Source organism: Acipenser ruthenus, chromosome 9, assembly GCF_902713425.1.
Source record: "Acipenser ruthenus chromosome 9, fAciRut3.2 maternal haplotype, whole genome shotgun sequence".
NCBI classification, from domain to species: domain Eukaryota; kingdom Metazoa; phylum Chordata; class Actinopteri; order Acipenseriformes; family Acipenseridae; genus Acipenser; species Acipenser ruthenus.
The window spans coordinates 38,503,934-38,525,569 of NC_081197.1; the positions used below are offsets into that span (position 1 = coordinate 38,503,934).

General features: G+C 37.4%; 1 protein-coding gene across 7 annotated transcripts in view; it reads left to right on the forward strand.

Moving 5' to 3' along the window:
• The window catches only part of LOC117405839 (glycogen synthase kinase-3 beta), a 58,838-nt gene that overhangs the window by 16,438 nt on the left and 20,764 nt on the right, over nucleotides 1-21,636 (forward strand). For all 7 annotated transcript variants that reach the window (XM_059029948.1, XM_059029950.1, XM_059029951.1 and 4 more), the window contains exons 3-5: nucleotides 5,843-5,926; nucleotides 18,969-19,079; nucleotides 20,940-21,070. In XM_059029948.1, coding sequence (XP_058885931.1) covers nucleotides 5,843-5,926; nucleotides 18,969-19,079; nucleotides 20,940-21,070 — 326 coding nt within the window. The remainder of the gene's footprint in view (nucleotides 1-5,842; nucleotides 5,927-18,968; nucleotides 19,080-20,939; nucleotides 21,071-21,636) is intronic.

The following is a 21,636-nucleotide window of genomic DNA, read 5'->3' on the forward strand; positions in this document are numbered from 1 at the left end:
CCATGTCTCGTCTGTGCTGTGCTGCTCTATACAGTCCCTGATCTTTATGATACAATAAAAGTTGCAAGAAATAATTGTTGCTTCCTGGCTGTCTTTATGATTTTCTCATTGATGTTCATTGATTTAGATTATTGCATGGGAGTGTTTAGCAAACTTTTTTATATTTCCATTATTACAAGGAGTGATGTTACTCACCTAGACAGTGTAAGTTTTCTTAGCCTTTCAAGATAAGCTGTCTGCCTGCCCCAACAATCACTCACTCAGTTCCTTTGTTTGCCACATGTCAATCAAAGTAAAGATGAAAGGAACTGAGGTGTTTTCAGTCTGGCAGGTTTTTGTTCAGTTGTATTCATTGTTTGAAAAAGAAAATATTTGATTTGAAGTAAACACTTTATTTTGAAGAAAAAATCCTCATTATTTTGCTTCTTGACATTTACATATGATTTGAGAGTATTTGTCATGCATACTCATCATGGATACATTTCGGGCATCCCAAAGCTCTCCAAAAAGGCCTCCTTTTGAATGAAATATTGGACAAAAAAGTAAAGAGGATTACAAAGTCTAATTCATGTGGCAATGTATAGCATGTGAGGTGCCAGAAAGTAACATCCCTTTTAGAACTTGCTCAAGAAACTAGTGTATGACTGGCCATAAAGATTTACACAATATTCATTTTTGGAGAGGTTCGGGGACCCCTGGGCCTAGCTTTTGTAAAAGCTCATGTGGAATTTGATCCCTTTGTTCAATCAGTTTTTACCCAGTGTAGTAGACATGTTGGGGAAGCACTGGGAAAAAAAATTGTTCTTTTCATGTGCAACAAGTTTAAAAAATGACTATAGAATATAAACAAATGAAAAGCGTTTGTTTTTTTAAGTATTTTTTCTAAATATCTCCCTCCAGTGTTGTACTGAGTAAGACTTTTATCAAATCTGAGGTTTTAGTCCTGATGCCCAAGGGGTTACCTTGAATTAAAGCCCTGAACCATGCCTGTGCTGTCTATACTTTGGAAGATAATGTGATTTATTTAAGGTCACAGCCCAACAGGCGGAAATTGTCTGTGGGGGGCTGGGGTTTTATAAGGTTACCCTTTCTACAAATGGAGTCTATACATTTATTATATCCCCCAAATATATTTACTGTACATCTTTCCATTCTTAAGCACAGTTGAGGATACCTGATTTTATTTGCAGAGTTGATTCCTCAGGGTTGATGACTTTTGGGCGTTGTCCTCCGTTCAGTTCTTTGTTCAGTGCTTCTTTAAGAGGTCTGCCTGCTACTTGGTGTCCAACATGGCAGGACACTCTGCCTATAATTATTTAATTAATTAATCAATTAACACTTTCTTCAGTGGCAATCCAGGTTGATGTAGTTACTTTTAGTAATTTAAACACTATTTAGGTCGTCCACGTTTATTGGATTATTGGAGTGTCTTAGCTTGGTGTTACTTGGCAAGTTGATGTTCCAGTTCTCTGCTTTCCCTTTCTGTGTCTGACTTGCTAGCTATCTAAAACAAAATGCTTCTTTCTATTGACCTTGAACCTACACCTACACACATCTGTGTCTCTTTGCTCGTTAGCAGAGGGGGCCTCGAATCTTGAATTTTAAGGTGCTACCCTAGCTAACTGGGTGGCCTGAAGTTCTTCTCTCATTGCATTGTCTGCTCCTTAAATCACTGTGTTAGAATTTAGAGGTGCTTGTGCAAATAAAACAATGTTTAACCCTTGAATCACACTTCTGGTGCTACAGTGGGTTTCCTACAATAAGGCGGTGAAGAATCCCATAGACTAGCTGCTGGAATCATTTGCAGATTGAGAATGACATGAGGATTCATTTCAAACCATTTACCAATATGACCACAGAGGTAAGATAAAAATAGCTACCTGCATTTTCAGTATCTAGTTAGCTCAGGTAAAGTGCATGATCCTTCTCTGCTGTTTGGTTACCAGGCAACTTAACTTTTGAATACATCTCCTACAGTAGTTGCTAAGGTTGCAGCAGTCAGCTGGGTACAGAACTGAACAGCACTTAGTCATGCAGTTTAGATTACCTTCACCACCCAGACTCCATAAAGCACCACCCCTCTTCTCTAAGCTCAAGTGGCCTTCAGGAGCTGAGCAGTCAGTGGCTACCCCTTGTCAAGTGGAGTGGTATGAGACCGGCAGCTGTCTTTGCATTCTGAGCAGCCGCAAACTCGATATCTCTGAATGAAAGGGACATGCCAAAAATCCTGTGTACGTCATGCCTGCTGGGTTTTGCCAAGTCTGTCTCGTCTCTGAGGAGGATGAAGAAGAAAGAGTTTGGGAGGCAGCGTGACATACTTTAAAAATAAATCTGGGTCCGACTCCAATACTTGGTAGCAGTAGGCACTAACATTTGTTACCTTTTATTATGAAAAGTTATTTTATTGAGGTAAATGTTTTTAAATAGTTGGTACATTATACACACACAAACATAAGTGCCTTATTTTAACTTTTACGTATATTTGAAAATCTTGAGACATGGTAGGTGCAGTTATACTGTACCTTTTTATATTAAGAAACTCCTTTGTTATATGTGCTTTTCAATGTGTTTTACCGAAAATGAGAAATTCTTTTAAAATATGCTGTTGGGGGTTATGTTTTTTTTTTCTTGCATGTTGGAGCTACAGATCATTAAAATTTAGGTTTTGTATGCTACATATGGTGTCAATAGATACACTACAAACCCAATCTTAATTTACTCAGAATGCAGTGCTTTTAATTTTTTTGTATAAAGTGTGTAGTGTTGAGCACTCATTAAAGAAGTTATTTATATCCAAAATAACATTTAATTAACTACTCCTCATTCACATAAATGTCAGAATATGATACGTCCGTACCGCAGTTTGTGTTTACCTTTTGTATACTTTTCATTAATACCGTAATCCAGTATTTTACTACAATCAAAGGGCATGCATTTGTATTTTTTTTTTTTTTTATTGTGTCTTTTGTAATGTTGGCTTGATGCAGGAATCTGTTGAACTCTGCATATTCCACATTGGTGTCCAGCATTGCTACGTCGTTAGGTTTCCGTTCATATTCAAGTAGCCTAAACCTTAATTCCCCATGCGTTGTATAACTCCAACATTACAAGTATTATCATTGATGTATTTAAATATCTTGAGTTATTTGAGACTGAAGCAAAATAAATAAATAATCAATAATTAAGAAATAGATGGGTTGCGGGAGTAACCAAGACACAAACGTGGAGCACGTCTCTGTGCTGGGAGATACAATTGTATTTTGCTTTTATTTACTATTAGTTGCCTTGGATAAAGGCAGCAGTAACTATGTCATAAAGTTTTCCATTATAGTATGCAACAAGAGAGTAATAATATGTAACTAAATTGAGGAATACTAAATTATGTATGAAATAGCTTCAGGAACAAAAAATAATTAAATACAAAGGATAATCTCTGAAAGATATTTACACTGCTGTTGATTTATGTATGGATGTTTACTGTATTCTTCCATAGTTCAGCTATCTGTACACTCAAATTCTTTATAATGCAGACTTTGCTTACATTCCAGTTTGTTTATAGCTTGCAAAAGTAATTTTTAGTGAGATTCCCACAGTTGTGCACACTGCTCTGGATACCTTGTGTGGTTTTAAAGCAGTAGAGGTATATTTAAGTTGTGAAAGAATATTTTGTATCCAAGTATTCCAACGATTTTCTTAGCAAATACCAGTTAATTTTTCAGCCAGTCTTGTATTGCAGGGGCCTTGATGCTCCAAAAGTCTGTTTTTCTTCTTGTTGGTCTTGCCTTGCTGTGAGCAGTGCTGAAATGGAGTACTTTGTCAGACACTACAAGCAGACCACTGCTAGTCTAGCACATGCTTAAGCTATGCAATAATGCAGCAGAATGCACCATTTGAATCCTTTTTTTCAAAGTTTTACCACCACGCAATCTCCACCCTTACCTCTATGTGCCTGTGATTTTTTTGCTGTCAGGATATCTAGTCACTGTAACAATCAAATTCAGCCCTATCCTGTAAACAAGCAGGCTTTTGGAGAGCAAAAGGTCTTTAATTTCTTTCGGTGGGCTGTGAAATAGGTATTGAGACCTACATTAATTGGTGCACAATTCAGGAATTCAGTCTGCAGGTATAGGAACTTTGCAACATTTGAACAATTTAGAATAAAATGCACTGTAGTACTCCTAGATGCATTCCTCATAGAATCAACATGGTACACATCTCACAGCACACTTGAATGTGTACATTCACTGCTTCTGTGGCAGATCTGCCACATGCTAGTTGTAAACAAATATGTATTTGCATTGAAAAAGCACATTTGATTTATTATTTTATATACTTTGTTTTAAGGTACTTTTGACCTGAATCCAGGAGCAGTTCTCCAGCTGTTGTAGCCAGGTTATTTCATCATAGAGATGTATGCAATGTTAGCTAGATCCATTAAAGTGTTTGAATAATATAAAAAAAAAAACAGCCGAATTATTGAATACATTTTTTTGTTTTAAGATACATTTTATCACATCTGTTTTTATTTTGATTACAGACCATTAAAACATATTTGTCATTCTTTATGGGTACTTCTGTATTTGTTTACAAAACTCCCATTTAAACAGTACCTACAAGTTGCACTATGCATGGTCATTGTGAATATATACTTTTGTTTAATATTTCATCATACAGTGGAGTTCATTGTTGAGTTCCTAGTGGTTCTGGGTGAATATCCATGGTTCATTTTGTTTGACTATCAAAGCCAGATTTGTTTATCTTTGCAATCTGGATTGTCTTTGAACCAGAAACAAAATTTGAAGACTGGAGACATTTGGTTTGTTTTTTACATAACTAGGATTCCTGATTTTATTTATTTTTAAACAAGTCTAGTTTTTGTATTTTGAACGGATTAGTGCTTTAGTAAAGGTAGTGCCGATTTAACACCACTAGAAGCCATTTGGAATGCCTACAATAACATTAATCTTGACCTAATTTGGCATTGCTGTCAAGTGACCTTGTACTATATTGCATTATTTAAGGTACAGTTATTGTAAGATATAAGAATCAAGAATCCAAGTGGAACTCATTGTGTAAAAAGCAATAACCAAAAGGCACATTGAGTGTATAAGGAGAGATGTCTTTCTCCAAGTACACTGTGTCTCCTAGTTATACTGTAGATATGAAATACATACATTCCCTTTAGAGAGATTTCCATACATTCCATATGACTTGTCCTTCACTGTAATAATACTTTTTCTTGTAAGTGCTTGATTTTTATTTGGTTTACACAGGACAGAATATTTGCCAGAGGGGAGAGGGTTGGATTGATCATGCCGATCTTAATTATGGACAGTATTGATACATATGATTGTATTTCAACAATCTGTTGCTGCAGCAACTACTTTACTCCTTTTGTTTCTAAGCTGCAGGGCTCTTTTAAATGGACGTTCCTGAGAATGTTTCTAGTAATCACATCAGTAGAGTATGAAGCAGTTACATTTAAGAAGCCGTTACATTTAACTTGTCACTTAACCTCCCTGTGCTCTGTCTTTTGGGTGAGATGTAATTGTAAGTGACTGCAGCTGATGCATAGTTCACATACTCTAGTCTCTGTAAGTCGCCTTGGATAAAGGCGTCTGCTAAATAAACAAATAATAATAATTAAGAAGCCAATGCCTCAGTTGTCTGTCTCAAATATTTTTAGCCTGTGTAAAATGTTTATCTCCTTTTCAAGTTAAGGATCTACCTGCTTTTAGCTCAATTAAAGCTAATTCTTTGAAAATACGATCCTGATGTCAACTCGACTTGAGTTGTAGTTTTTGTTTTTAAAGACTAACCTATGTGTGTTCTCCTCTTTCAGAACCGTGAACTTCAGATCATGAGGAAGCTGGATCATTGTAACATTGTCCGGTTGCGCTATTTCTTTTACTCCAGCGGGGAGAAGGTAAGCTATTTTGGTTTATTCTAAGCTATTATTCTAAGCTCTGTCAGTGCTTGTGCAGTGGATATTGTACCACTTAAGGTGCCGCCATTGCCAGAACAGAACTTGTAGCACCTTGCAGTCCTGTCTCTGTAATCAGGATTGCTTGACTGGTTGCTGATGCTGCCTTTTTTCTACACCTTGCCCAACATTTAAAAGCACATTTTCTTCAGTAGTGATGGGGTGACAGTGTGGCATCTTTCCATGATGGGGAAATAAGACCAAGTCAGTATTTTCACATTCAGTATCATTCAGGGCAGTGCAAAGCGTGCATATACTGTATTGTGTGCTCATGACTTGTAGCTTCAGGTACATGCAAATAAAATGTGCTTTTCAGTTACAGTGTAATTGGTTTAATGCACATAACCTTCAGAATGGACTTATGTGCTACATTATACCAATTATCTAGGCTTAATTCTGTGTCTGTAGTACATCAGTTTAGCTATCTGTGCGTTCAATTCAGAAAAGCAAACACTGTTTTAGCTTTACGTTACCTTGCAGCAGTGTGCATTTATAAAGGACTTTGCCATGGTCTGATATACAGTAGCTAGTGTAGAACAAACCGTATTAGTGTTAGATTTTTTTTTTCCCCAAATTCCTTTTTTTTTTTTTTTTTAAACCTATACCAGGAAATGCATGTAGACATGATACTTTTCAATATATAAGGCAGTAACCTTCTTACTGTATCTAACACTACTTTTAAAATGATCTTTAGGTAAGTAGCTCTGGTGCTGTAGTAGTGTTTTAATTTCTGTAATTTGTGAATGGAGCTCAATTTCACCTGAGGCTACTGTGGTTCTATTTGAAAAAGATAGTTGGTAGATTTTGTGGGAGATTAAAGCTTCTTCTGCTGATATTTTTGATTCTTTAAAAAAAAAAAAATCAAAGGAAGGATCTGATGTGGGAGCATATGTAGACATAGTAAAGTTGCTTACAAGGACTTTAATGCATTAGCCATCAAGGGGTTCAATGGGAAGGAATGACTTGTATGCAAGCGTCATTATTTTGCATCCACCCCTTGGGGACAGCTGTCTTTCTGTATGACATAATATTGCAGCTATGTCTTTTCCCAGACAGCTTCAATATGTAGATAGATAGCTGAAACAAGTACAGCTGTTTCAGCTCGGTTAGTCTTGGCCAAACTCTCACCAGCTTTAATCTCTGGTCTCTTCTGTTTTGTAGCTTGACACTCAAATACACTACATCAATGTGAACATGTTTGCCATTTCTGCAATGACCTGCATTATGGTAGAATCATGGTTGTACAGTTGTTTATAGTGCTGGGATAAATACCTGAATATTTGAACGAATTTATTTATTTTTTTTACATGTATTCAGATACAAAAATCAGTTTTGTATTCGCTACATATGACAAATACCTTGCACTTATTTACCGCCTCACCAGAATTTGCGTGACCAGTTTAAAAAAACAAAAAATGGCAAATGAAAAAGAGCTAAGTGTGATATGTGAGATTAATCTATGTTAAAAAAAAAACACATAATCAACACAGCAGCTCTCAAGCCTCTATTTAAAAGTTTGACAGCAAAAAGTAAACAAACCAGATTAGTGGCTCTATGGAAAGCCATCTGGGACAAATAACACGTTGTGCTATTTTAGAGTGAGCCAGAATCTCATAGGACAGAAAGGCAAGCACGTCATTCTGAAATGCCTCGCTGAAACAGTACCCAACTTCCTGAAACTGTTGTGTAGTGATTCTTATATAGATTGTATATATTATCAGGGCTCGAAGTTAACTTATATTTGGTAGCATTTTGCTACCCAAAACTCTTCATTTGCTACTATTAATTTTTTTTTTTTTATGCCGTAGCATTTTTCTGATCCCTTACGCTGCAGTATATGAACGACAGTACATAATTACCGGTATTATATATTTAACATTATTCATACATTATTAAATAACTGTTAAAAACATTAAGATTTTGTAAGATAACAGGCAATGACCTAACAGGATATTAAGTTTATTCAGTGTCTCTAAAATGCTAATTTAATCTGTCATGTAGATTATTTTGTTATAATGTTAACCCTGGTTTCACCCACGCTAAAAATGAACACTAATAGGTAGATAATTATTACTTTATCAAAATTCTATAAGACAGGGGCTCCCGAGTGGCGCATCCAGTAAAAGCACTCGCTAGAGTGCAGGATGCGCTCTATAGCCTGGACATTGTCGGTTCGAGTCCAGGCTATTCCACAGCCGACCGTGGACGGGAGCTCCCAGGGGGCGGCGCTCAATTGGCCGAGCGTCGCCCGGGGGGAGGGAGGGTTATAAAAAAAAATTCTACAAAAGACTACAAAAAAACAGGAGCAAATAGTCATGGTCCTGAATATTTTTTTTTTTTGTCTTTCATGCAAACATTAGATATATATATATATATATATATAATATATTACACACACACACTACTTTTTTAACATTGCATTTAGGGCTTTTGGGTTTTTGTTATTTAAAAAAAAAAAAATCTCAGTTCTTGTGCATTATATTTTGCTATTCAACTCTTTCATGGATTGATGTTGTTCTGTGAAAATGTGTTGCATTAACTAAAATAAACCCTTTTAAAACTGCCAAATTCCCATTGGGCGTATTTTATTTTAGATTCTATTGATTTGTGTATGTATTACTATGCAGGACAGCCACTACAACATCGTTGCCTTTATTAAAAAATGCGCAGGGATTAATCTACCAATTTTTTACTCAACTAATGACCATAAATTAACCGAACAAAATTAATCAAGTGACAGCCGTAGTAAAAACTGGTATACCCAAGCGTGATGCACCTGTTAATGGATTAGAGTTGTTTTTCCTTGTTGTACATTTGTAACTCCTACCATATTTGTATTGCTTTCAGTAGATATTAATATGAACAATTACATTGCAGCATGACACTAATTATAAGAACACAGTTATGTGAAAGTTTTGTGAGATGCAGATAATTTCTTTCAGATACTAGACTATCAGTTACTGTAAACCAATTGAAGTATTGTAGCCAATCATTGTAAAACACGTTATACTTTTATCAAATAGTGCAGTCAGTCTTTATCTGATTTTTATGATGAATAGTTTGGTATGGATACAGCAACCTGATGAAAGTGAGGTTTGGATCGCCATGATTCTTAAGACCTAAATTAAAAAATATCTGTCCATTGAAGATTAAATTACTGTATTATATTACAGTGCAGTCTGTTTATAACAATCACTAATCTAAGAATGAACCGCATATAGTGATCAAAACCACTGGGACCAAAACATTCTTATACCAACCAATGTAAAATAATCTGCTTGTAAGAATCAAGCAATCCGCTTTTAAGAATAATTTTCGGGGCAAACTGACTACATGTAATACGGTACTTGATCAAGCGCAATGAAGTGTACAGCCAATAAAAGCTGTTTTTGAATTAGAATATTATCTCGCGTGATTAGGCATGTACGCAGCGTGGATAGTGCAATGATGCAGGAAACACTGCATTGTTTGCAATCAAACATGACTGCACCACTGCATTGTGCAGGTATGTTTTTTTTTTGTGTGTGTGTTCTGTTGGTGAAAATGTGTTTTCAATAAAGTGAATACACATTCATTGAATACATACTGAATACAGCAGTGTTATTGTGTGATATGAATGTAGAGAGAGAGTGGGATTGCGGCGCGGTGAAGAGGAGGAGGAGCAGAGCTTTGCACCTCTGCTTAGTGAAAAACTGTGAGATTTGCATTGCAACAGAAAATAAGTAAGCCACAGATGCTTAAATGCAGAGGTAGTCCTGACAGTAAAATACTGTACTGTAATGTCATTTTAATTCAAAGGCCATTACACATAACACCGCACGGCAGTTAAACTAGGCACCCTCACGAGACGATAGCTTCTGAAGTATACTGTAGTAAAGTAGGATTCTGCAGCCTTGAGTAAACTGTATTGAAACTGCTGATGGACAGTGTAAATTATCAGTCTTGGAGTCTTGATTTACATTTTTAAACCGGTGTTGGTTTTATTTTTCTTACACTGCAGTGGCGAAACAAGCGCTAATAAAACAAACAAAATAAACCTGGCTCTCAGCTGGAGCACTAACTAAACAGTACTTTGTGTGGAACAAACACTAGATCTCTTACTCGAATTTTGGTTTTCTTTTTGTTGCTTCTGCTTTCTTACGCCTCTGTTCCCCCATCACAAAGCTATCACCTAAGCCATTTCTATTGACGTGTCATTAACTTTAACAAGCAGTTAACCAATTGACTATTATCCATAATTCGTTAAGGAAAGCAGCTGTGGATTTTTCGTGGGCGTGCATACATGCGGGAACTCGTGACATCTAGTGGTCAACCCATTACACTGCAGCCAGGGAACAAGCTCTTATCATTCTCATACTAAGTTTGATTCTGCACCACAGTAATGATATCGTTCTGCTTTTAAGAATCATCCGCTTATAAGAATCAAAACACCTGGGACAGATGTGAATCTTATGAACGGACTGCCCTGTTTGTATATGTCCAGAACTTGACAGTTTTGTAGGCCATAATAAAGCCTTGTGTGCCCTTGGAATTGGCAACAAATTGCTACAGATTCCAAAACAAGACCTTAAACCATTGTTACCGCATTTATATGTCCCAGCTTAGAGGGAAAAAGGGGCTCCTTCATTCGGCCCTAGGCAATTCACAGAGAAGCCAGGAGAATTAGCAGAGCCTGGAGCTCTGCCAGCAGCTACCACATGGATGTGGTTTAAATTCTAAGATGCCATTGCCTTTGAACTGTGTTCTTGCAAAAATGGTATAACTAGTAAACTAAAAATAGCTGGAGGGAGCAGTGAATTTTATATTTTAAAAACAGCAATGAATATTCATGTGTTCTTATGAGTCGTAGGTTGTGTACAGTATAAATACCCATGTGTGCATTAAACCTATTTAATGTTCGTGTGCTGCATATTCAGCAGTTTGACCTCTAAATACTGCACAGGCTAAACTTCATAATGTTTTTCTTTTCTCCGCTAATGTAGTTATACTGTGCTGAGCTGTTCAATGTCTATTGTATCTCAAAGCTGTTGTGTCACATGTACCAATGGCGTGACCCCTGTTGCTGTTTCCAATCAATGTGCGTCTCAGAATACAACCATGAGGCATGGGAGTTGTTTCTGCTTTATCTATCGGCTCTTGGGGCTTCATCTTTTGACATTCATCTATCTGCTTTCATGGGTTCAGCTCCCAGCAGATGAATTTGATCTCCCTTTTTCCACATGTTGCTATTCATTGATACAAAGTATGTTTTCATTAGTCAAGTGGTACTTTTCACATCCATAGGTTTCAGTCCTGTACAGTAAATGGTGGTTAAATGAGCATTGTGATTTTTAATTGTTATTGGAGGTTAACTGCATTGATTTAAGTGTTTGGGTCTAATTTTGGTGGTCATAGCTTTGCTAGTGGGGGAAAAATAATAATAAAGAAAATAAAGTCCAGCTTCAGTAAGTTTACTAAAACACACTAAGATGATCTAATCATCCACCCAAATACCGGTAAATGGGTGGTGGTGGTGGGGGGGCGGGGGTTGAGATCAGGTTATCTACAGCAACTGTTCCTGCTGCTCTGACAATGTTGATTGTTTCACATAAAACATGTTCCTGAATGCTAGCACTGACATTGAAGCATGGCAGAGGTCACCTGATGATCGACAGTCGCAGTGTATGAAATGCTGAATATCTGTTTCACATTCAGCACTACTGCTCCACACAAGTTCAGACATGAGCTATAGAAATGACAATAGATGTTGGTACATTTTAATGTGGTGTTGAATTTTTAAAAAAAATGTATATTGAAATTGCTACTATTAGAACTAATATGAATGTTTTGCCTAATTTTTTAGATTACATAATGAATGCCCCATCTTTTGAACTACATTGCCTATACAGGTATTGAAATGAATTTCCTTTTAAATGACAACATCGTTCAAGGTGTTTCTGTCCTGAGCTTTCCTCTCTGTATGCAAGTTACTGTAGCTCTCAATAAAACCAGGGAACGATTAGCTTTATGCGTAGCTTGCTGAAATTCATCTGTGTAAACCCAAATATCAACAGAAAGGAGTAGAACTAGAAGTCTGTTTGCCTGGAACTTGGTCTAGCTGATCCAGGCAATTTTAAATGTTTTAATTATTATTTAATTACTGAACAACAGAGTGGGTTAATGTGTTTTATCTTGCGTCATTGATGAGTCATCCCCTTGCAGAGGCTAATTTTAGAGCAAAGTGAAATATTTTGCAGGAATTCATTCTGTTTAGAAGTCCTAATTCAAGTATTTTAAGTACTGATCACAGCGGGGTTGAAATTGCTGTGGGTGCCCTTATCAATTGCTGAAATGTCCCTCAAAATGGTCTCTTCATGGCCATTATGGCTGCAGTGCCCTTCAGCTACAGCCACTAGAGACGCCTGCATTAGAAAGTGCTTGGGTCCAAACAATAACAGCATTTGCATGGTTAAGTCGCAGCAATTCCATAAGTAACATTTGTTTCAATATTATGTGCTATGACGTTGGTCTGTAAAGGAACAAAAAGCCTGCATATCACATATTTTAAACAAGTGCGAGAGGGTCGATAACAATCTGATCGAACACAAATGCCAGGAAGGTGCTGCATTAACACCAGCTGAATACAGTAACCCCAGGTTCATGCAGCAGTTGTGATGGTGACCAAACGTGTTTTGAGTACTGTTGTGTAAAAATATTAACTTAAATTTAAGTTACATTCAAGAAATTATAATGAAGGGCTGCAATGCAGCAAAAGGTAAATAATTAAACAAAAAAACAGAACTGAAAAGGTTACCATATCAAGCTGAAAAAAGTTATTTGTGAACTCCAGTAATTAAACCAAGCCACTCCAAACGTAAGGTGCCTAAAAGTTTTGAATTAACAATTTGTTGCATCCACTTTAGCAGCCACATCTATTCCAGATATAAGACGTTATCATATTGGAGTAAATGTAGCGTGGGTTTTGTACTAAAGTAGGGTTAGTGTATTTCCCAAACTGACCATTTTAAGAACGGTAATAGCAGAACGCATGTTAATACTTGGGACTTAATTAGGAAGTGTACTCTTGAGGAACAAAAAATATTTAGGGAATTCAATGATTGACTGCAGTAGAGTCATTCACTCAACTTCACATCAGATTGTGGAAATGAAAAAGAATGCTTTGGGAAATATATAAAATATGATATTGTGGTTACTGTGGTGTGTTTTAATATCATAAATAACAACTAACTCACTGAAAAGTAACTAACTTGTTTTTTACAGAAACAGTAAATGGTTATATGTCAAGTAAAAAAAAAAACACGAGCTGCCTGTTACATGCTGCAGCATGCTGTTCCCCATATTACAACTTGACAGTTGGCTCATTGCTGGCATTAAAATAAGCAGGAATACGTAATTATATTACAACAGTTCAGAAAACAAATGTCCAGCACTGTTGTGAGAATCATATTTACAGTCTTCCACTAACACTGTAGTTCTGTCTATAAATAAAGGTGTTTTGGAAATACTTGTTAAGCTTATTGCTGGCATTACAATAAAATAAGATATGAAACTGTTAAGTAACAGTCCAGCAATGTCATGTGAGAGTAATCCTATTTACAGTACTCCACAAATTACGTTTAGCATATTACTTTGACATTATAATAACCAGGATCAAATATGAAACACGTTGATAAAAAAAGGTGTGTTGCTTACTCGTTCCTACATTCACTGCTGTGTATCACCCAATTGTAATTTACATAGCGCCCCTTTTAATGTAAACCCATAATGAATCCTCCCAATTGTTTCTTTGCTAATTATGCCTTGTTTGCAAAATTTAACAAGAGGTTTGTTTCCAGACAGAATGTCTTTATGAAACAGTGTGTAGTGTAGTGACCACATCTTTTACACCGTAAAGCAATAAATATTCCTTTAGAAAAATAGCGTTGCACTTGTTCATCGTCCAGATAAACCATTATCATTTCTTCATTAAATGATTAACATTGCAAATTATAGCTTTATTAAATGCAGACAGATAAACTAAACAACAATGAAATATGCAATTAATTTAGCTTACTTTGGGGAAAGCCCCACCTAGAGTGCAGTACCTTGGTTCTAAGTTTTTCAGCAGAGAAGAATGCGTGCTTTGCCGTTTTTTTGTTTTTTTTTTGTCTTTTTTTTTGCTCATGTTCTCTACGTGTTTGACTGGCAACTCATACATGATTAATCGAATGACAGCAGAATTTGCAGAATAGTATCCCACCATCCTCATATAGGTAATCAGAAAATGTTTTAGCTGAAACATTGCTTTTTTTTTCTTCTTCGTTGGTGCAGTCGCCATGTTGAGTTTAAGCAGAGACATGTGAGTGAAGTCACACGATGAATTAGCATAACTTGGCTGGGTGTAGTGCAAAAAAAACCCACAGAAAACTGGAGTTGTGAGGAGAAGACTGCAAAATTCCATTCCCAAAATGCCCAGTTCCGCAATCGCTGAACATAGCCCTGTTGACCTGCTTTTTTTAGCAGTTTCATAATGAACTAGTTTGATGGATTAAGTACAATTAAATTATCTATTGATATTTGTTGCTACGTTATTTTCGCTTGCTGCATTTGAGACCCCACATGCCCAGGGTAGCAATGTACCTCACTGTCTCTCGTGTTCATTTTATGTCTTGCAAATATTCCTTTTGCATAACCGGTTTAAAAAAAAAAAAAAAGCTTCATCCGCATTTGGTTTCTTCCAGTTTAAAACATGAACGTAATACAACTCAAGACACGTGAGAAAAAAAGATGCACAGGTTTAGCAGAATTACTTCTATTTAAAGCTATTATCTTCACTGTCAGTGAAGCGTCTTTCTTATTTATTTTTAAACGTCAGACACCTTTATTTTATTATAATGCTACCTAATAAAGGCCACAGTAATACAATGGTTTATCATCTTACATAGCTGAACTAATTGGACTATAGTTAATTTATTATTTGTTTATTTAGCAGACGCCTTTATCCAAGGCGACTTACAGAGACTAGGGTGTGTGAACTATACATCAGCTGCAGAGTCACTTACAATTACGTCTCACCCGAAAGACGGAGCACAAGGAGGTTAAGTGACTTGCTCAGGGTCACACAATGAGTCAGTGGCTGAGGTGGGATTTGAACTGGGGACCTCCTGGTTACAAGCCATTTTCTTTAACCACTGGACGACACAGCCTCCTATAGGCTCCTTTAGTGTGAACTTAGTTCTGGAGGAAGCTATCAGCGACCTAGAATACAAGTTTCAATATCTCCATTTATTAGCAGGATAACTTACTACTTCTCAAACGGTTTTTGTTTCAATTTACAGTTTAAGTAAGGGAATACATCTCTTTTTGTACAAACTCTAGATATGTAATCATGTGGAACATTATTGGAAGTTTATTTATGCAATGTCACGTGAACTAAAGACAAAAATCCAAGAACATACTTTTCTGGTGAATTTGCACATGGTACTCCAAGGGTACTGTATTCTCACTTATTTATATAAAGGTTGCAAATCCATGTACACATTAAAAATTACAAAGTAATCTTGTTTACCATGTGTCCGGAGACTAAGTGTGAAAAACAGTGCAAGATGCTTCTGTTAAAAAGATGACCTGTGGTAGTAACTTTGTTACTACCACAGAGTTTCCGTAGAGCTTTAGAATCTTTTAAAGATGTTCTGCAGCACAACCCTGCTCCTCTAGGGCTTTATACACTTGGATCTGTTCCTGGTTTACCTTCCTGATCACCCCCTGCCACTCCGCTTTGCCTTTTTACATTTCTAAGTAAAGGAAAGCCATGGATTTATACTGTCTGCAGATCCTTCCCCTATCACAGTTTTTGTGCTTCAGTTCTTAAAAAAATTACCAGATGCCTGTTCTTATCCCCTGCAGTGGATGAATTCCCAGATGATTATGATAAATTGGAGGTGGTCATACGGCACACTTTCTATGTATTTGTAAAACTGCTTCTCCAGTTGTGATGGAACTTGATATTACCATTATTTGGCATATTATTTTGAGAGTATATTGGATTCTGAGGTTAAATGGGGTGTCAGTCTGCCTACACATCCATCCGTCTGTCGCACTTAAAATCTGGAGAAGCATTGATCAGATAGTGATTTAAACATTGCATTGCCATATCTTACTCGGTACTATTCTGTACATACTGTTTATATGTCCTGATCATCATACCAATGGCTCTAATTTTGAATGTACAGGTATGTTACTGACATACTGGTTTTCATATAGACAGTTACTGTTGGAAGACCAAGGTCAAATCATGTACCTGAGGTAGGATTTGAACCCATGATCACTCTGTTTTGCTTTTTCTACCTTTTGACTAATTGTGACTTGTAAATTTCAACAAACATTCTCTAGACTTTTAAATCCACAGCACTATGCCATGTAAGACTCCTTGAAAAACAAGCTACAGTAAGTTAAATAGACTCTTCTTTTAAAGCAGCAATCTTAGTTGACATGGAGTGATTTCATGTGTCTGGAACGTGTTGAATGGATTGTGACACTGCACAGCTGTAAATTGAGTGTGCTTCTGTGAATGTATTCCATAAATAACCCATTGCTTAACAGTACAGTATTTTCCATCAATATGAATCAAAGCATGGGCATGATGTTTGCATGGTGGTGTTACACTGGACTGTTCACCAACAAGACATTTTATTAGTGCTGTAAAATTGTATTTTTTTTATTTTTTTTTTTTTTTATTTTTTTATTTTTTTTTGAGTAAACATTTTGACACATCTGAATTACAAAATAATATAAGAGGCTTTTCATACAACAGTAGGATATTAATCTATTAAGCTCTCGGAGATGAGCTTAGTTGGTTGAAAGCGTACCTGGTTTTGTTTAGAAACAACATTTAAAATGTGTATTTTCTGGACCAATATTGTGAGGTGAAATTAAGGTATCCCATTTATCTCAACTTAAGTTAATGTTAAGCTTTAGCACCAGCTTTGTCGTCTTTGAAACTGCTGGGATATTTTCATCCAAATCGGTACTACTGGAAGGCACAGAAGGCTCTCCCCTATCTCTTGTAATTCTCACCACAAAGCGATCCATTGAAACCACCAAACACAAACTCGCAACTGTACACTACGAACCAACGAGTTGAGGAAGCTTGTTGCTCAGGTTACTGATGTATGGAAGCTAGAGTACAGTTATTAGTGCCATCTACTGTTTGGAATTAATGTTCTTTTGTATGTGTTCATTGTCAGGAATTATGTATTTTAAATATACAATCAACCTTGTTAAAACTATGCATAGCTTATGTGTTGGTGCTTTTTCAGATTTTTTTTTTCTTTGTTTAATTTAGTTGTTGCCAATTTATTTGTATTATTTTCTCCTAATTTGGAATGGCCAATTTATTTTTTAGGCTCAGCTTAACGCTACCACCCCTGCGCTGACTCGGGAGGCGAAGATGAACACACGCTGTCCTCCGAAGCGTGTGCCGTCAGCCTACCGCTTTTTTTCACACTGCGGACTCACCATGCAGCCACCCAAGAGCTACATGGTCGGAGGACCACGCAGCTCTCGGGCAGCTTACAGGCAAGCCCGCAGGCGTCTAGACTACAGGGCTTGCTGGTGCGCGGTGAGCCGAGGACACCCTGGCCGACCTAACCCTCCCTCCCCCCGGGCGACGCTCGGCCAATTGCATGCCGTCCCCTGGGAGCTCCCGTGCACGATCGGCTGTGGAATAGCCAAGACTTGAACTGGCGACGTCCAGGCTATAGAGCGCATCCTGCACTCCACACGGAGCACCTTTACCGGATGCGTCACATGAGAGCCCCTGTGCTTGTTCAGATTTGCCCCAAGATCCACCAAAACTCTCAAGATCCACTAGTGGATTGTGAGCCATGTATTTGCCACCACTGCTATACAGTATGAGTATGTGGATGCAGACACTTGCACTGCACATCAATACTTCCTGTTGCTGAGCCTACCCTGGCAGCCCCAAGACAGCCAAGAATTACTCCACCACGCTTTACCTCAGCACGCTGGAATGATCAGCATGGCAACTGGCTGCCAATTAGGACTTCTTTATCCTGTACGGAGAGGGGAAAAAAGGCTGTCTGCAAATTCTGACCCCTGGAGTGGAAGTTGCATAATTCTTCCTCTCAGTATGAAGTCTCTTTAATAAAACCAGACTTCGAAAGCTACGTGGTTCCAAGTCATAACTACTGTTCTCTGTTAACTTAACTTTGAAATGCATTTGGTATTAAAGGTGGGGGAAAGTGTAGGTGAAGGACATGTAACCATGGTTTGTTAAACATTAGCCTTAAAGCAACATGTACACTATTTCTTTTTAAAGCACATAGTCGTGTGCTGGCATTTCTGACAAACTAAATGGAACTGTCTCTGATCAAGTCCACAAAATGGATCACCTGGTCTGCCCTGCCGAACTGTCCAACTGACACACTGAATATATTCTTCTTATTGGGGCTTTGAACTCAAGGATCTAGGGGTCCTGATCCAATTTTGGCAGAAAGTATGAGGCCTATCAGTTCACTGATGTGATGATTAGTTTTTGTTTTACATGGACCACAAAGCTCCCCTTTTGACAGACTTGGAAATGTTTTGAATATTTCCCTTCAGTCAGGAGAGCTACATGTATTGCTGAATCAAATCTCTTAACTTGGCTGTAGAAGAGCCAAGGTATTTTGGAACTTGTAGTTTAGAAAAATATCACAGACTTTGCATTCTTCTCAAAGTTGAGTTTTGCTCAAGGCTCTTTTTTGAGGAGAGGGAAATAAACAGGAAGAGCTAGTGTGCAGGGTGGATTTTTGTTTTGTTTGAATTAATGGAATAGGAAAGGCTCATCAGCTCTGTCTCAACTGTGTTAAACTCTTCTAGTTACGATAGAAACATGGGTGCAACATTGCAGCTATTAGTTTTCAACTTGATTCTGTTAATTGCATACAGACTTGCTTATCATGTGGTCCAACTAACTTCGGCATATGTTTTTTTCTCTTTTTAGAAGGATGAAGTGTATCTGAACCTGGTGCTGGACTACGTTCCTGAGACAGTGTATAGAGTCGCTAGACACTACAGCCGGGTAAAACAGACCCTCCCCGTGATCTATGTGAAGGTAACAGCAGAGAGCTCTTCTTTAAGAAGTGGAATCCAGTGAATGTGTGTCTGCCTGTATGCAACTACATTATTCTTCTTTCTCTAAAATGAATTATTTATTGAAGCCATCTGTGCAACTGCAGTATTGCACATGTCATTTTGAGCTATCATAGTACCTGATTTAAATGGCAGACATAACAGTGCACTTTTTATATGTCAAAGAAACAAACCGCTCAGAGCAGTGACCTGAATATCATTTCAAATATTGAGCTGATTGATGTGATACAGGAATTATTGAGGGCTATTCTCCTGTGGTGATGACTTAATTTCTCCAGTGAATGTGTCCTATTCCCACACAAACAGTGGAATCTGCCATGGCTGAAGCACTGGCTGATAATGGAAGTGTTCTTGTGTCACTATTGAATTCTGAAAGCATTATGGCTAATCTTCATGAAGAAACTACTGTATATGTCATGTCTTGCTTGCTAGAAGCACATCTTTTTATCTTCATTTCTTGGCAATGGCTGTGTGTTTTAATACTATCTATTAGTCTGTTCTCTTGCTCCTTAATCGCTGTGAACTAAAGTGATTTTCCAATCAAATGAATGGGTAAGATGAAGGGCTTTACCAAACAAAATCTGTATATTTAATATTGAGTTACTCATTAGAGTTGATGTTAGATGTTTGTAACCATTCAATGATATATGTATTTTGTTATTTAGATGCAAGTAGTAGATTGATGCCAATTTCTTTGTTTTTACCATAGTGTGTATGCCTTGCTTCATTGACTGTCTAGCATGTTGTGATGCTAGTATACCACTCTGCAGCTAACTTGCATACACCCATGAATCAGGATCTCATGGGTCTCAGTATTTTACTACTGTGAAAATATAAAAGCTTGTACATGGAGTACAATATTTCATAACGGTATATATTGTAATTAAAATTTAAGCAGGACTCTGCTGAAAGGAGAATTTAATTATCTCTGAACTAAACTAGCTTGTTTTTTCAGATTAAGTGTCATATAATATCGGATTAGCAGCATGTTATTGCTTTGAAACAGTCTAAAGCCTCATGTTTGGTTGCTGAAGCGTTCTGGACAAGACTACAGTACAGTAAATAGAATGTGTTGGTGCTGTCAGCCTGGTTCAAGTCTTTACTCATGACAAGCAGCATCAGTCACGTGCACCTATATAATAAACACGTTGGTGTCTGCTCCTCCTTTGTTTCACAGTTGACAGTGCATGCCAGCTTGCACTATTTGGTATGTATCTTTAAAAAAATGATTTAAACTTCGTGACTGTGGAGTGACTATCCAGTCGCACATCAAACAGGATGCATTTTTTCACTGTACAATACTTGCAGAAATGTGCATCAAGGTGACGAAGTGAACAAGCCTGCGTTGTTTATTTCCTGCTGCGTTTTGATGAGGAAGGAAGATCATAACAAAGCTTGTATACAGTGCCCCTTTCCTTTTTGTGCATTTCAGTAACACAGCCTGTACCAACACACATCTTCTTTGGGGGGGGGGGGGGGGAGGGCAGCTGTGGCACATAATGTGGGACAGAAATTGCAGGACTGATATTTGCATGGTACACAGCTCAAGGATTACATTAAATATTTGTATTTTTAAATGTGCCTGCTTTGCATCTATGCACGACCTGGGCTGATAGCACTTTCGTTAAGACGTGTAACTTTTTGTGGAATTGAAAGCTGAAATATTGCTACTGTTTGATGCTGAAAGTAGCCCTGTGCTTTTAGTCCAGGTAGACCCAAAATGAAATAAATAATTGCTTGCGTTTTGTGTTTTGTGTTTTGTTTTTTGTTTGCACTATTGCTCAGCATTTTTTTTAATGTCCTCATTCGCTTCTCATTTCAGTTATATATGTATCAGCTATTCCGGAGTTTAGCATATATCCATTCCTTTGGAATCTGCCATCGGGACATCAAACCACAGAACCTGCTGCTCGACCCTGAAACGGCAGTGCTCAAGCTCTGTGATTTCGGAAGGTAAGGGAACCAGGAGCAGTGCTCTTCCCCGGTGCCAACACTGTTTTTTTCATTACATACCTGAATGCTTGTATGTTTTATTAAAGAAAGGCTTTGAGGTTCAGTTTGTTAATGCCGATTGGCTGAATGTCATTGAAGTAATTTTCTTACCTACTTGCTGCTGATTTTCACTTGTGCCATATTTGAATACTTTTTAAATGAGAATACCGTTTTGCATTTATCTTGGATAGGATTTTAAAAATACTGTTCTTAAGATCCATTCAGGAAACTCTGCAAACCAGATGGCACATATAACTATCACTTTAGTTAGCAGACACAATATATTGAAAGAGCATGAAACGGAACAGATGTTGAGTCTGTCCCTTTTCTGCAGAGGCAGTATGGTTTAACCACTTCAGCTCCAAGCCATACGCAGGTGCTTCAAAAGACAACGCACTAGCCATACCTGTAAAATGCTTGTTTTGCAATCAGGGGGGTTAGTGGTTGGGGTTTGGGGGTTTGTCTGACATTTTTGTCCAATCATGTTTCGCGCAACATCCTTTTCATCTGCGAGTGCATCCTCTGTG